Raw genomic sequence first — 15613 nt, 5'->3', positions numbered from 1 at the left:
AAAAGATAAAGTGATGCGTTTGCAATAAAAGAAAGGGTCAAATGGCTCATGCTCCACAAAATATCATGCATGCCTTCCGTAATCTTGCCTTTTTTGGCAATATGACTTAAAATGGTAACCGTGTTGAATCGGCGTTTCGGGAACATAATATTTTCACGGCAAGACGCATTTTCAATGGTTCGTATGAGTTTGGGTGATTGAGGGACTTGGAAAAAAAAAAGAAAGAAAAAAAAAATAGCAGAGCGAACGACGGCGGGGTATTCCTGAAAGAAAACGTACTTTTTTTTCTACTCTTATTATTCTTTGCTTTGTGTGGGAAGTTTATAATTTACTTTTTCGTAAAAAGAGACAATGCACATTGGGTTATTGTCAAATGAGCGATTGTCATTTGATCCATTCAAGCCCATTATTCTGCGAGGATCGCCCACCGAAGATGCTTCCTCGGTATTTGCGGGCAATGTCGTGTTGTCACTGTCGAAACCTTCAAAGATCACCTCCATTACGGTACGACTCAAATCCACGGCAACCACGTTTTGGCCTGAAGGTGAGTTGCAAAAAAGCCAAGCATAAAACTTTACGCTCCTCGCAAAATAATAGCTGAGAATGCTTATCTTGTGAGAGAGATGAAGCAAAAAATATATAAAAAAGCAACAAGACTAATTTTTTTTTATTATTTTCTTGGGGGATTTTTTTGATGTGGTAATGAATTAGGCATAGGAGCACGTGGAACGCGATTGACGGCCGAGACACCATTGAATGAGCAAACCCTGGAGATCCTGCCAAAAACGGTTAAGCAGAGTCCAACCGTCTTGCCAGCGGGTGTTCATCGATTCGCATTCGCATTTGCGGTGCCTAATGTAAGTTGGGGTTCTGGACCGTCCCCGTTTTCTTTTTTGCTTTCTGGTAATCTCACCTTACCTTTTTGGCTTTAGTCTCTTGTGGAAACCATTGAAGATGTGTACGGTCGCGTTCGCCATGTGGTGGAAGCTCAAGTGATCCGATCAGGTTTACCGTTATTCAAAAACTGGCATTACTCCAAACCGGTGCTTGTTTTACGAACGTACATGTCCAATTCGTTGTTGACCAACAATTCGCTGCAAGATCTGTCACGTACGTTTGAGAAGCATATGGTGTGCGCAGATATGGAAGTGGTTATCGAAGCCGCCGCATTTTCTTCCGGCGATCTATTCTATATTCGTGTGACGGTGCAACCGCATCGAAAACATTCGCGATTGGAACACATGGAATTAAGAGTTGTCGAAAGTCGACGTTACTCTGTTCCAGAAATGCGGGCATGGCGGACCGATTCGGCCACCTTTCCTCTTCCATTCGCATTTTCTACCCCGCTCGCCGACGATGGAGCCTCTCCCAGTTACTCCACCGAAGCGTTGCGTCCCGCGTTTGAACCTCACGGTAAAGGAGTGGATCTCGTGGATTCTTTTGCGCATCGGGTCGCTTTCTTCACCCCTACTTGTCAACAAAACATTCATCACTCTACCCACTTTAAAGAAATTTTATTCCGGCATCATCTCGAAATCGATATTACCCTCTCCTACCTCGACAGTGTCGGGCAACCGGTGGTGAGTCGTACCACCAGTAGTCACAGCATGTCCACGAGTTCCAGTCAAAGTAGCCACGAAATACCGTTATCTACCTCGTCATCATCGACCACCACCACCACCAATACCACACCGTCAGCTTCAGCGTCAGTGTCAGCCTCCGCCTCGGCGTCTACGGCACATCATGCTTCTCTATCGCAGCAGGACGGTCCGAGCAGCAGTGGATGGCAAAACATGTTGTTACGGTTACGGAAAAGCAAGAACGAAAAAGACAAAGTCGATGGTCGACGACGAGAGATCATTATGCTTGATACGCCCATCACGGTATTTGATTGTCGTCTGAAAGAAGATTACGGTCGCTTGCCGTCGTATTTTGAGCTGAGCGATAAACGCGTTTCTGTCCCCTTGACAATGGACGGGGCCAAACGTAAAAAAGGAGGTTTCAGTCCATCGGATGGCAAACGGGTCATTTCCACGGATAAAGACGATCGTCCACACGCGTTTTACTGCGATTGCTATCGGGAATTTTCCAAACAGATGGAATTAGCTTCCCAGCCTCTTTTCTTTCCCGAACCTACCCCTTTTCTCCCTACCCTCGATCGTATGCCCTCCAGACCACCACCCGATTATGGTGCTTAAAAACCACATACACATGCAAAGAACATACCGTCCATCGATTTCAGATTATGGCATGCCATCCCGGTGGATTCTCTGCCCCGTATATCATACCCCATTTTCCGCTGTTGGAATTCTTTTTTTCCAACTGTCCATGTATATTATTTTTTCTCTTGCACAACCATCCATAGAATAGACTGGCATTTTTTTGTTACCCATGTTATTTATCTTATAAATAAATAAATAAGACATTGATAGGAGAGAGGAAAAAAAAGGTTGAGGGTGGTTGAATTTTTTTATGTGGGAACACGGTTCTCAAAGCATATACCCCGGGATAGAACGAGCGGTGATGATCATTCTGTCGATGAGGTAGGGAGTGGGTTGGCACGGTCGGGGCAAAAGTGATACAGAGTATTTCAAAAGCAGCTACAGAAAGGACAATTCATAATTACTCAATAAAACAACATGACAAATAACCAGATTTAATGTTGGACAGGATGGTGGAGCAGGAATTTCTCTTTTCTATTTGATCGCTTGCATTTCACAACGACCTGTTTTTTGTTACAACTCTATGGGAAAAAAAACCAATCGAATGGTTATGTAGCGCAAAAAATGGGTGGTGAATCAAGCGGGTTTGGTCCAGACAAAGAGTCTGTTACGGTATATTTTTGAAAGATATAGCTCCAACGTCGCTAAGGTAGCGGATCTTTTGGCATGGAGACGAGACTCCGATATTAGTCTTCCCCTTTTTATTGTTGCACGCAACCGCAAAGGTGGCCTGACATTTCCACAGCTTGATATTCATTTTTTATTGACGAGTGGACGAGGTTGATTTATTCCTCTTTAGGACATATTTTGGCACTTGATGTCTTTCTTGTTTTATTTCTTCAATACATTGGCTCATTTCGCACTTTTTTAGATTTGACTGTCCGACATGTGATTTCAGGGACCATTTGCCCATCATCTTGTGTTTTTTTTTTCGGATGCTGAAAAGCGCGCAGCGGTGATCTTACCGTTTCCTTGCTTTGATGGTTGCTTTTTTAAAGTTTGAATGCATTTTGGAATCCCGTGATGATCTGTCAATTGGGATAGAGAAAAAAATTGGGGGGGGGGAAGGAAGACGAGGGGGGTCGACAAGAGATTTCGATCGACCATTTTAGGTGGTGTATTAATGGATTGACAGACAGCAAAAGAACTCGTCTTCCTTTTTTTATATTCTCTCTCTGCTAATCTACTTTAGCTGGGCTTTTTTTTTTCTTCTTTGCCCCTATCCTGCTGGATCTCATTTGGCATTTTGGTTGTGCAACCGCCATCTTGATATCTTTTTTATTATTTCTTGTTCCGTTTTTCGACGCTTTTCTTTCTCATCTGGAATCGGGCTCTTTCTTTCTTTTTTCATTTCTGATATTCGTTTTTTTTTTTTTCATTTCCTTGGGTTGATTAATTACATTCTTTTTTTTCTATTATTTCTGCAAAGGTTCCTTTTTTTCTTTATTCTTATCTTTCATTTTACTGCATCGCTCATTATCCCGTTCCATTCATTTTTACCGAATTTACGCTTTTTTTTTTGTTCACCTTTTCATGAGCCTTCATTCAACCCCTTCTCGTTCTTCATTACCGAGCAAAACAGTGCCAACTCAAGGTCATGCTGGCATGACCATTAACACCGACTTTGCATTTCTCGTTCCTTCGTCGTTTCCATTGTCTTCGTCTCCTTCTTCCAATGCGGCAGACAACACACCCAATGCTACGCCTTCATCTTCTTCCTCGTCTCTTTCTTCGACGCATCATGCCCAACAACAGGAACAGGAGCCATCTTCCTCTTCAGCTTCGGCCATTGCGGCTTCGGCTTCGGCGCCTCGCAAACGTACGCGTACCACCCCCGAACAACTGGCGGTTCTCGAAAAAACATTTAGCGTCAATCCGTCCCCCAACAACCGTGTTCGGGAACAGCTGTCACGCGAACTTGGCATGTCGGAGCGATCCATTCAAATCTGGTTCCAGAATCGTCGGGCCAAGGTGAAAAACATTGCCAAACGGTCGACGTTGTTGCAAGATGAGGCCATCCGTCTTCAGTATTACGCTGCCAGGGCCGCTTCCGCCGCTTGTCAAGCCGCCGCGCATCAGCGTCAGCAACTGTCGCCGGATGGGACACCCATTGCCGATCCTGATCTGTACTATTACTATTATTATTATTACTACAATCAACAACGTCAAACCACGAGTGGTCTCATGTATCCTGAAGCCGCACCGCATTACGCATCTATCACTATGATGCCGCCACCCCCACAGTTACCCCTTCACGGTATGCCGCCGCCACCTCCACCACCCCTACCTCAGCAGCAAGCCAAAGACATGATGCAAGTCTGTTCCATGACCCCTCCTCCTTCGTCACCCACCATGCTAGCAGCTCGTCGTCTTCAGCAAGCTCCATCGACCACCGCCACCGGTCGCCTACGCGCTCACTCCATGGGAATGTACTACTCTCCTTACTCACGCAACCACATACGTCACGCGTCCATGCAGGATCTTGGAACCGCCACCAACGTGTCCCCTACTTCCTCCACCCTTCGCAGTCGCCACTTTGGCTCGGCCTCTCCGGCCCCTCAATTGAATTGGCCTGCCAATTCTTTCATGTCCCAAGAAATATCCCCCATCGGTCACGGTACCTCCGCCTTTTGGCCACCACCACCACCACCTCCTCCTGGAGGTATAGTTTTGTTTGCAATGAACAAAAACCAAATTCTCGGATTCAATCGCTCATCTTTTCTTTTTTTTCTTTTTGCAGTGGATTTTTCCATGTCACGTATGGGCACGCCGATGTCCATGGACGATGTTAATATATCCCCCATTGAGAATACTTCGTCTCAGAGTACGCTATCTCATCAGCATCGATTCTCTGCTGAAGCGTTGCAAATTGGTACCTGGAAACGGATCAGCTTGCAAAGTCAAGACCTTGTATGTCAATACGATACCCAGCAGCATCACATGGTATGGTGTATTCAGGACGGTACTCAAAGATTCAAGATGGAGTTTAGCGTGGAACGCATTCAACGGATTCGATTGGAACCTCTCCTTGAACGATTGGGTTGGGCGCGTCTTGAAATTCATTTGGATCAACCCCAATTGGCGTTTTACATGGAAGATGTCTCGCAACAATGCTGGACTCAGTGCCGTGATTTCACCCAAGATCGACAAGCGACAACCACGCTGATTCATCAACTGGACGGTCCGGCCCTGGCCCTGAGAGCGGAGCTTACACGTATCGCTCAAGATGATGCTTATGTGCAACAAGCCCTCGCACAGTCAGATCAACCCAGTTTATTGAGTAACACCCCAAGTTTATTGGATCCAACTCAGATCCCAAACTCTAATTCTTCCATGATTTTCCCGAATGTCCATCCCATGTCGTCCGCCCCTACCACAATGATGATGGCCATGAACCACGACACCCACTCTCATCCGCATGGCTTTGATAAGAAACAACAAGATCAAGATGAATTTTTACTGTTCCAAACCCTAGATCCTCCCTCCTAATAAAAAAAAAATAGCCATGTGTCTGTGGTTTAACATGACGATCCGCTGTCATTTTCCCATCTTTCTAATACAAGTAACATGCCGGATTTGTTTTTTATTAGTTGTATCGTGCAGTTCAGAATCCAATGAAGTATGTGTGTCTGCACAATTAATGGTGTGCAGTTGATAGCTATGCTTTCGGAATTCGCACTACTTTTTGCGTTTGTCTCCATCTGCCACAACTGCGGCTGTTGGAGTTTATATAAATTATTCGGACCTGGCTGCAAGCGGACTACAAAACGTAGGAAATGGGACCGAAAAGATCGGTAAGGTCTAATGTCTTATACAGTATGTTATTTCCTTTGGTTACAACGGCTTGCCAAGCTGTGATGAATGAAATGCAATTTTGGACTTTGAGTATATTATAAATGTAATGATGAACGGGGCGAATCTCTTTCAGCTTTTTCCAGAAACTCGTTGGTGTGATTGAGCACTTGATGAATCGTTTGTTCCAGCTCTACAAGTATTTCATTAAAATGTTGGCTATCACGGTCAAAGGCTGCCTTCATTTGACCAATCTATATATAATTTCGCATGAGCTAAGACAATGGCCTTATCCCTGAACAAACTCCAACCATCTTTACCTTGGTTTCCAGCTCCTTGATACTGGCTTTATATTTGGCAACGGTCTCCTCACTCACTGCGAGCTCCTGCCGTGCACTTTCGGCTTCCTTCTCATTTTTACTCTGCTGCAATTGTACCGTTTCGCGTTTCTTCTGTTGTTGCGCATAGATCATGCCTATTTTGCTCTCGACCGTCGTTACGCCCCGCCGCAGAGCCTAACCCCACAAAACATAAAAAACCGGAACCATGAGCCATTCAACTTTGAAGACGAAAAAGACATTTTTTTTTTGTTCCTGTACTTACCGCTTCTTCTTGTCTCATCTTACTGAGTTCGGCTTCCTTCTTTTCAATTTCTTGCTGTTGTTTGGTTTGCATCTCTTTGAGTCGAGTGTATTCGGATATCTGTTCTTCCAATTCTCGTAGCGCATTCAGACAAGGCGTCGCAATCTGTGTCACACGATAAAGAATAAATGAACTGTCAAAACATTTTCCAATTTAAAAGGTCGGTTTTTACCTCTTTGAAGGTACGGATCATTCCTGTTTGAGCATTCAGCGATTCGATCGCGGACGTGTGGCCTTTCACATTGGCTTCTTCAGACTCAATATATTGGCGAAGTTTGGCCACGTTCTATTGCATGATCGTGAATTCCGTTGTCACTCGATCCAAAAAGAAAAATCCATTATCAATTCTTTGCTTACGGCTCGAATGTCATCTGGATGACTTTTCAGTCGTCCATTTAATCGCTCGATTTCTCCTTGTGCTGTAAGTATGCTGTATTGGGTATTGCTCTAAATGAAATCGAAAAAGTAATCACAACGTGAGTTGATTTTTCTTTTTCCGTCCATCCTGTCTGCTCAAGCTCGTACCATGGCATCTTTTAGTTCATGCCGTAATTGCTTTCGTTGGTTCAACTCCGACAACAGACGGTCGGCCACTTTTCGTATATTGCGCAGGTTGCCTTCCAATACGGCATTTTCGGCTTCCATTTCCCTGAGTTCAGGTTCTTCCTGTTTTTGTATTTCCCTATCCGCTGTGTCATCAATATGATACTCTCCAAACAACCCTGGATCATAAAAAGACCCCACTTACTGGTATTTCTCCAGTCGTTGCTCGATCTCTTCATTCTCCGTAGCAAGTTGGTTGACTTCCAGTTCGAGTTCATCCTACAACATCACAAGGGTGTCCACAGTAAGAATGGCGGCACTCATACTCTGTACATTTAATTCGCAGCAAAAATGTGTACTCACTGCTTCCAGAGCTAACGGCTCGAAAATTTCCCAGGATTGCTCGCGGAACTTTGCGTAATTTATGAGTGCGCTTAGTATGCTTAATAAACGTGCTTGAGTAGGATTGGCCATATCCTCCAGGGTAAAATCCGTAAAACAGCACTCTGTAAGCAGTTTTTTCCTGTTGTAAAATCAAAATTAAATTGCCATCGTAGGGAAAAATAAAGCAAGACGTCAGTTATCAAGTGGCCTTACATTTCTTGAAATAGGGTCATTAATGACACGAAATCCTGACGAAGTTCCTAATAACCATGGCAAAAAGCACGATCAACACGATGAAAAAGGCTGATAAGAGCGCGATCCTGAACGGGTTTTTTACCCAGTGATTGGTGTCTTGAGCAATGGCATCCATGATACGTTTGACACTTCTGACCCGCCACGGGGAGAGCATGCCCAAAAGACATTCGAACAATTGCTGAGTACGGTGAGGAGTGGGATGGACGAGATCGGATTCGGTGACATTAAGTTTCATTTCTTGTAGACATTGGAGGATTTGAGGAATACTGAGTTTGGGCAATTCGTAGACAAGCGTGGCAGGCGATCGATCGACTGCCTGCGATAAGGACGTGAACCGATTCCGCCGCGTCTTGGGTGAAGCGCTCAGCATGGTCAATGGGGACGTGATTCACAAATGAGATCAAGTGAGAAGCAGTTCACGCTGACTTTCAAAACCGTATCGTACAAATTTTTTATCGCGAGCAGCAAGTGAACGAGGCAAAATTGATCTCATTATCGTCGTTTTACGTATTTCTTTATTTTAAAACGAAAAGTTGGTTTAACAAAAGGTTCACATTTTAACGTCTTGCTTATTTTCCAGCCACCAGCACGGCTCGGTAGCGTGCTTTGCTTGTTTTACATCGGTCAATGCCCTTTTCCAATCCTTCCAGATTCTATGACATGGTCATTCAGTATTTTTCGTGCCAATTTCATCCTTCTCGCTCTCTCTACTTACAAAGCCATATTCCTCAATCTGTGGCTTAATATTGTGTTGAGCAGCAAAGTCGAGCATCTTGGTAATGACGTGACGTCCACCCAACACACAGCCTCGCACACCTCTCTGTTGGTTGAGCAAAGTGAACACATCCTTGATCTCAACCGAACCACTCGGAATGCCAATCAAACAAAAAGTGCCGTTCGGTTTCAAAAGATGCATATAGTCATCCCACGGAAGGTTGGCACTGACAGTATTCAGAATGTAATCGAACTTTTCGCACTTGTTGATGTAATCATCGTTAAAATCTTTGGAACACAGATAATCGTGAGCGCCAAATTTCATGCACTCGTCTTTCTTGTCCTACAAATAGAGAGACAGACCGTGTCCGCATTCAATTACTGCCCATTGAATTAATTCATTATCGGCTTTGCAGGTAACTTACGGCACTGTGAGAAATTGCTGTGACATGGCATCCCCAAGCGCGAGCAAATTGAATGGCAAGATGACCGAGACCGCCAATACCAACAACAGCAACACGGTCCGTTGGCTTGATCTTGGAGTTGTAAATGGCCGTAAACACGGTCAATCCAGCACACATCAAAGGAGCGGCATGTTCCGGCTTCAGCTCCTTTGGAATCTTGTAAACGAACTTGGCATCTCGAACCGCCCCCTCGGCAAATGCGTTGTTGTTGCGTTCGGGAAACATGACACGCTTAGGACACATACTAAATCATCCACGTCGGTTACGAGTCGCTCTCACAGCAGCCTAATTTTTCAGAACTTACATATCGTTGCCTGAATCACATTGCTCACAATCAAGACACGCGCTTTGCAGATAGGAGAACCTACAAATCGTTGCGTAATTTATCAATTAGCGTTAAGCTGAAAACCGTGTCGTCAAGCGCGCCGTTTACCATGACAGTAAACTCGGCGGCCAGCGCCACAGCCAAGCCAATTCAAATACTTTACCCAACAATGTCTCCCTTTTTTAGTTTGGTAACGTTGGAGCCTACTTCAGTAATTTCACCAACGGGTTCGTGACCCAAAATGCTGTCGGGTTGTTCCATATACAAGCAATCAGTGTGGCAGATGCCGCACGCGATCATTTTGATATAAACTTCGTTTTCCCCCAAACTGGGCACATCATAGCTGGTTTCCTTGAATTTGCCAGGTTGGTCAGTTGTAGCGAAAGCTTTGATTTTGTATCCCATGGTTAAAAATAAGTAAGCAGAAAAATTTGATAGTTATTCCTTTCCAACGCAACTCTCTTTTTAAAATCCCCAATGTTGGGAGTTCGGGAAATGAAACCCGAAAAAAAAACCGCAACCAACATTCATCCAATGAATCTACGATGTTTCACTCACATCGCTGCTATTCTGCATGGCAGGTATTTTTTTTTTCTTCTCGTGCTATCCTTCACTTAGTATTTCTTAGGGTTATCACAAAAGTGTGCTAGCATTCTCTATAGTTGGCATGGATGAGGAGGCTTATAGCTATGAAAGCATGATATCAGTATGTGCACAGGCCCCATTTCTCATTCCGATCGTGTACATTCAAAGCATGAAAAAAATAGAAACTGTCGAAAAATAGCTCGTTCTCATAAATTGACAGAGAGCATAGCCGGCCAGAAGATTACAAGGGTTCGTTTGAATATTACTAATACGAGAGCAGTAGCTGGACCTAAATTGCTTAAGTGATAGCAAGCTAGGGAAAATTTGACAGTGCAAAGCGATATCACGGCGAAAGCTTTTACCCGTTGTCATTACAAATGAATAACAGACCAATCCAACAGATATTGGATTACAAACCCAGAGTATACTCGCTAATCTCGCAAACTCGCGATAGTAATAGTGTTGACCATCTGGATTTTTTTTCACAGTCTCAAGGAATCATAAGTCAAACCTTCAACAGTATACCACTCGACAAATTGAATTGGTAAAAATGCAATGTTTCCTTTAATTGTCAAATCATTCTTGTCCAGATTCTCATCAGAAACTGGTAAATATATAAGAAGTTCCGCGTAATCAAGGTATTGGGGGTTGTGGTTTAATTGAAACGAAAAATGCCATATCAGCATTTGCGCAACCAGTCAATGACATTGCTTTATTTGTTTCTTGTCAAGATGGGATAAAAACTACGAAGGGTGGCAACTGTTGGAAGAAAAGGTCAAATGGAAAGCTTTCCGACTTTATTAACCGAACTTCAAAAAACCGGGAGCGGAAGGAGTAATTATGCTAAAGCGATGCAGCAAAAAGCTACTGATGCGTGTTTTTGGTTCACATTTCAAAGTCTACAAACCAGTTAAACTGCAATTAGAGGAAGAAGGTCGGCACAATTCTATCAAGAATAAAAGATCGCGACTAATACGGAAGGTCTTTACGTCCCAAGTTTGACTATTTTTTTGGGCGAGCGAACGCATCCATGCGTACCGGTTGCCCTTAGTCTCTTGTTTTATTATTTTTAGGTGTAACGAACGCTGTATTTAAATGCTAGCTTGATCAGATGTAATGTCACTTTTTTGCTCTTGTTTGAGAAGGTAACATCGAAGAGTATCGCAGTAGGTCCGGAACTTGATCACCTCATGCAGTAGATACTGGGTTCGAAGCTCCCAGTTGGTCAGTGCTTTCATGCGATGAAACGAACGTGGAGGAAACTAACGCGGGGAGAAATAGATATAAAAAAAAGAGTCAGTTTTTACACAGGGGACGAGTAGCGGTCGATGTCAGGCGGGCTTACTCTTGTTTCAATAGTAGATTTCAAGCCGCGATGTTCTTTCAGCTGTTGGTGCAGGGCTTGGATTTGTTCTTCGAAACGGGTTAACTGATCCGACGTCGACAGTGTGCTGCTGATCATGCACGGTGTGGGTGGCCGCCAGTCGGGCAATTTAATGGCCGACGATAAAGGTGTATTGGACGCCCATCCGTAATCAATGCTACTCACGCCTCCTCCTAAAGGCTCTTTGCTGTGACGGGCTGCCCAGTAGTTGCAAATGGAGACCCATTCCAAGGCTGACGAAAACGATAACGCTTCAAAGAGCCATACACCACCATCACCCCCTTGCAGGCAAAAAACGTGAGGCCGGTTCCCGTTCCAGCCGGGAGGCGGTAAAGGGCTTGCAACACAATGCTTCAAATCCACCATCCCCAAAGGTTGACTTGGATCGTGCTGTCAAGGGCAAATATTGGGTCAACCAACATGATCGTTCATCTTTTTTGTTTATTGATCCAAGTTTACCTTCCACAGATGCATATCCATGGTGCCGTGGGACATGCATTGCAGGCTTTCGTGAAGGTTGTAAGATCGACTTTGGCTCCACAATACAAGACTACGTCGTCGTTCTTTTTTTGTTCCGTAGACCGGTCGATACATTTTTGCTTGCCCATCTTGATCGATCACCGTGTAACACAACTGCCAACCGCGCTGCTTGGACCGTTTTTCCGAATACTCCATCAGATGCTTCCGCATCAGTAACCCTTCTTTCTTTAGCAAGGTTTCTTCCCGGACATCGCACTTGTCAATGACGGTAGGAAGGGCGGCCGCAGCATCGAGTAATGAGGGTGGAATTCGGCTGTATCGGATGGTTTTGGCGCCATCCATAGGCGGAAAAGAATCATCGTGGATCGTCTTACCAGATGGATGTCGCGTGTGCAAACGATCGGTGGTATGGGATACGGAAGATTTGTTGGCTTCACTTGAAAGTTCCATTGATCCGCGAGGAGGAGAAGAATCTGCCTCATCGTCCTCTGGTAAAGTGGTCGCTTCACTGACAAAGAGTCCTCCATGCTCGATCTTTTCTGCCTTGATGGCGTCATACATAGTCTATTGGATAGATAAGGCTCAGTGTCTTGCATATCAATAAGACATGGATCCGAATCAAGGATTTGCTGTGTTTGTTTTTTACTTTGAGTAGTTTCTCCATGCCTTCCAACCAAGCATTGTCGGATTTGTGAAATCCCATATCGGCGAGGTGGGGCCATAGACCATTGGAGCGCCAAGTGTTAAATATACGATGGAGGCCCGGCGACCCAGGTGAGGGGTCATTTATTACTTTATTATGGCAGAAACTGGATTGTTGACACAAGATGGGCGGTTGTGACAGGACCGAAAATCGTTTTTGTTTGATGTGTAGAGGCGTGCTGGTATGCTGGATTGGGATCACGCACGTGTCGGGTAAAGGAAGCTCCAAGGAAGCAATGGTGGCCATGGTATTCTTTAAAAATTTGGATCGTGTCATTTTACGGTGATTTTCCGTCACCGCGTGAAGATCGGTATTCAGCAATAGCAAAGAATAAGCGACAGCGTGCACAATATCTACACCATTTTTTTTCAGCATACTGTTGTTATCCGTTCATACCGAAAAAAAACCAAATCACAGTAGTCCCAACTTACCCACATTACAGAGGAGTGTGTCTTGAGTGTTACATGCCCAGTAACGATTGGCAAAGGCTTCAAGAATGCGATCAATTTGCTGCGCTTCCGCTTTAAAGTAAAGCTTCGCGCATAGCCTTCGGAAAGATTGATCGAGCGATTCGTTGGAAAAATCAAAATACGACATGTACACCGTCAATATTTCGGATCGAAATTCATCACTAAATGATACCTTATTGTCAGTATTGCAATGGATGCAGGCCATATATTTTCTATGATTATTATCATTTTTTTTTACCTAGTGCCTAGCCATTCAGCAATTTCTTCACGTCGGCAGACTGCTCCATCTTCTTTCCACAAACTGTGGGCCATTGTTTGAACAGTAAAAGCCGAGGCATCAACTTCGGTATCCGGGATGCTTCGATTATCTGCATTTGCTGGGCTCTCCTGCGTCTCTTGTTGCTGTAAACAGGATTCCGGTGGCTGCTGTTCATCGATCTCCATCATCGTCACCATGGTTGTTTGCGATCCTTGCAAATGACTATGATGCAGCGAATCGTCCGTATGGCCTTTTGATAAATGGGCTTCATCATTAATCACAGCTTCTTTCTGCACCTTCACCACAGTAGTCTTCATGGCCGGGGTGGCGTCATTTTTGTCTGTAGCCACTGTGTCTTTTTCTTGAGTTTTCAAGGTCGTATCCTTGTGCGCTTCCACTATGGTATTGTTGGGTGCGTCTATCGATGTGCCTTTAGATGAGTAGGGAGGATCTGGTTCTGCGGTCAGCGATGTTAGAGTGTGGGGATCACTTGGCTGTAGGTCGCATGATGTATCACGTAGATGAGAGCTGCTAAAGGTGGTGTACACGGAACTGAGGGTGGAGCTGGAGGAATGATTTGGATATTGTCTGCTTTGGGACCGCGGGGCATGATCGTTTATGCAGTGGTGTGGATGGGTTGCAGGAGTAAGTGCGGACGGATCGTCGTTTACTGGATAGGAAGGGCGAAAGCCGGATCGACGAAAAATGGTCTTTGGCAATGAACGAGCCAATTTTTTCATGGATGGACGTCGTTGCGGTTTACTATTTCCATTGAATGTAAAATTGGTCGACGAGGACCCTGATGCATGCGGTGATGCAGTAGCTAACTAAATTCATTTAACACAGTCGTGGTCGTGTTTTATTAAATACAGATCGCCCGCATGATACAAAATTTCGCACACACAGGCATTCTCTAATAGAATCTTACCTTGGACGGCCGTTCAAAAATATGACGAAATATCTAAATGAAATAAAAAGGAAGACAAATGAGTGAGCGTCCTATTCATTTTCATCGAATTAGCCGGGACTTGGGTACCTTTTTGATCGGATTGGATTTTTTATTTGGGTGCGTGGACGGAAGATAAGGATGTTGAGGTGACACAAAATTAGGGGTCATTCGTGGTGTTTTCACAGCTATTTCGGGTGATGCGGTGGCAGTGGTGGTGGCAATGGCTTGGGCTGTGGAAAGTCCCAAACGGCGTGAAAGCGTGTTGGCGGTCGCTTTGGACGAACGACGCGATACCGAAGTGCGCCGGCGATGACATGTTTCTAAACATTAATTGTGTAAACTCACTTTCGCGTCATTTTTCTTCAAAATACTTACCCGCCAAATCATGTTGAAGGCATTGAGGCATCGACACTCCGTTCAACGTTCTGGAATTGGCCAAGCTAAACTGGTGATAGGGTGGATGATGTGGCATCAATTATAAGAAAGAATGGAATAAAAAATCACACACCAAAAAAAAAAAAGAAAAAAATGGAACACAAAATATGAAAACAGAAAACAAATAAACAAACAAAAAAGAAAGCCAAGAAAGAAATACAACAGCCTTGGTGAAAACGGATGACTATATGGATGGTGAGAAGGGGGGAGGGAAGAGGGGAGGAGGACAGGTCGAGGGAGGAGTGACGTGAAGGAAAGGGGGCAGTAGGCCACAGAGCGGAGTTGTTTTCCAGCGTACTGTAGGTGAACCGAAGCATAGTTTTCTTGGGATCAGTCGAGAAGAAGAAGCCCAAAAAAAAGGACCCATGTGCATAAATGACAGTTGGTTGTTTCGTTCTCCCTGGGCACGCTCCTTAATGTGGCTATTCGTTTTTTCTCCTAAGCCGTTTGGGTTGTACAGAAAACAAATTGCCATTGTGGCGGGAAGAAATGGAACACACTGTAGATTGCCGTGTCTAAATTAAGTCTTGTGTCTGAAACACGAACACGATCGACAATGCTTTGCATCGATCGTCACGAAGAATTTTTTGTAAGAATAGATTCAACATCACACACGGTGTAAACAGTGGCTACCCGTTTCTTACAATTCATGTGTTTACTATTCTGCGTCGGCTTGAAACATCAGGTATAAAAAGCCTTACCTATTATGATAGTAAAACAATTGGGTCGTAGGAATGGTTCGTTCACCGTGATATTAATATGAAAAAAAAGGATTAATAAACATTTCATAGAGCATCTATGATTTTATTCAATAAAAGGAGCCACAGTAATTTGATGGAATCTGTAAATGGAAATTTTACAAATGGTGTTATCATACTTGCCTGTGTAATAAATCATCGTTATTCAATACAGAGCGATGCAAAGGCATTGGAATTGACTGGTGAGGATGGTTGAAAACTAATCACATTGAGCATCCCTTGGCAAAAAAAAAAAAAAAAAAAAAGAAG

General features: G+C 44.2%; 6 protein-coding genes across 6 annotated transcripts; 3 read left to right on the top strand and 3 right to left on the bottom strand.

The window, feature by feature from the left end:
• The first annotated feature begins 36 nt into the window (after positions 1–36).
• BYT42DRAFT_572307 (uncharacterized protein) lies at positions 37–2457 on the top strand. The gene is made up of 3 exons (XM_051568589.1): positions 37–544; positions 712–857; positions 933–2457. Exons 1-3 carry the CDS (start codon positions 352–354, stop codon positions 2196–2198), a joined length of 1605 nt encoding a protein of 534 aa, XP_051423275.1. The 5' UTR covers positions 37–351; the 3' UTR covers positions 2199–2457.
• A 1583-nt stretch (positions 2458–4040) lies between these two features.
• BYT42DRAFT_466527 (homeobox domain-containing protein) lies at positions 4041–4217 on the top strand (the record flags this gene model as incomplete). Its single annotated transcript, XM_051563514.1, has 1 exon — positions 4041–4217. A coding segment is annotated over one exon (177 nt), but the record flags the coding sequence as incomplete, so codon positions are not given.
• A 743-nt stretch (positions 4218–4960) lies between these two features.
• On the top strand, positions 4961–5770 carry BYT42DRAFT_572304 (uncharacterized protein). The gene has a single exon (XM_051568588.1). The coding sequence runs from the start codon at positions 4974–4976 to the stop codon at positions 5709–5711; it is 738 nt and encodes a 245-aa protein (XP_051423273.1). The 5' UTR covers positions 4961–4973; the 3' UTR covers positions 5712–5770.
• A 21-nt stretch (positions 5771–5791) lies between these two features.
• BYT42DRAFT_572302 (Nuf2 family-domain-containing protein) lies at positions 5792–8315 on the bottom strand. Its single transcript, XM_051568587.1, has 10 exons — positions 7921–8315; positions 7797–7843; positions 7563–7722; positions 7405–7478; positions 7182–7338; positions 7014–7103; positions 6829–6942; positions 6618–6761; positions 6335–6529; positions 5792–6268 (listed from the first exon to the last, which is right to left on the bottom strand). The coding sequence occupies exons 1-10, from the start codon at positions 8206–8208 to the stop codon at positions 6113–6115; spliced, it is 1425 nt and encodes a 474-aa protein (XP_051423272.1). The 5' UTR covers positions 8209–8315; the 3' UTR covers positions 5792–6112.
• Positions 8316–8407: 92 nt separating this feature from the next.
• Positions 8408–9746, bottom strand: BYT42DRAFT_497534 (chaperonin 10-like protein; the record flags this gene model as incomplete). The annotated part of the gene is made up of 5 exons (XM_051564502.1): positions 8408–8491; positions 8554–8895; positions 8978–9260; positions 9321–9380; positions 9505–9746. 5 exons carry the CDS (start codon positions 9744–9746, stop codon positions 8408–8410), a joined length of 1011 nt encoding a protein of 336 aa, XP_051423271.1.
• Positions 9747–10964: 1218 nt separating this feature from the next.
• Positions 10965–14713, bottom strand: BYT42DRAFT_572273 (uncharacterized protein). Its single transcript, XM_051568586.1, has 9 exons — positions 14547–14713; positions 14259–14491; positions 14151–14183; positions 13202–14049; positions 12925–13124; positions 12437–12846; positions 11770–12354; positions 11272–11700; positions 10965–11188 (listed from the first exon to the last, which is right to left on the bottom strand). Exons 1-9 carry the CDS (start codon positions 14641–14643, stop codon positions 11018–11020), a joined length of 3006 nt encoding a protein of 1001 aa, XP_051423270.1. The 5' UTR covers positions 14644–14713; the 3' UTR covers positions 10965–11017.
• Positions 14714–15613: the final 900 nt, after the last annotated feature.

This window comes from Radiomyces spectabilis, assembly GCF_025331425.1.
Source record: "Radiomyces spectabilis strain NRRL 2753 chromosome Unknown BYT42scaffold_7, whole genome shotgun sequence".
In the NCBI taxonomy this organism is placed as follows: domain Eukaryota; kingdom Fungi; phylum Mucoromycota; class Mucoromycetes; order Mucorales; family Radiomycetaceae; genus Radiomyces; species Radiomyces spectabilis.
Note: the sequence above shows the minus strand (reverse complement) of the source record. Positions and strands in the feature narration are given on the sequence as shown.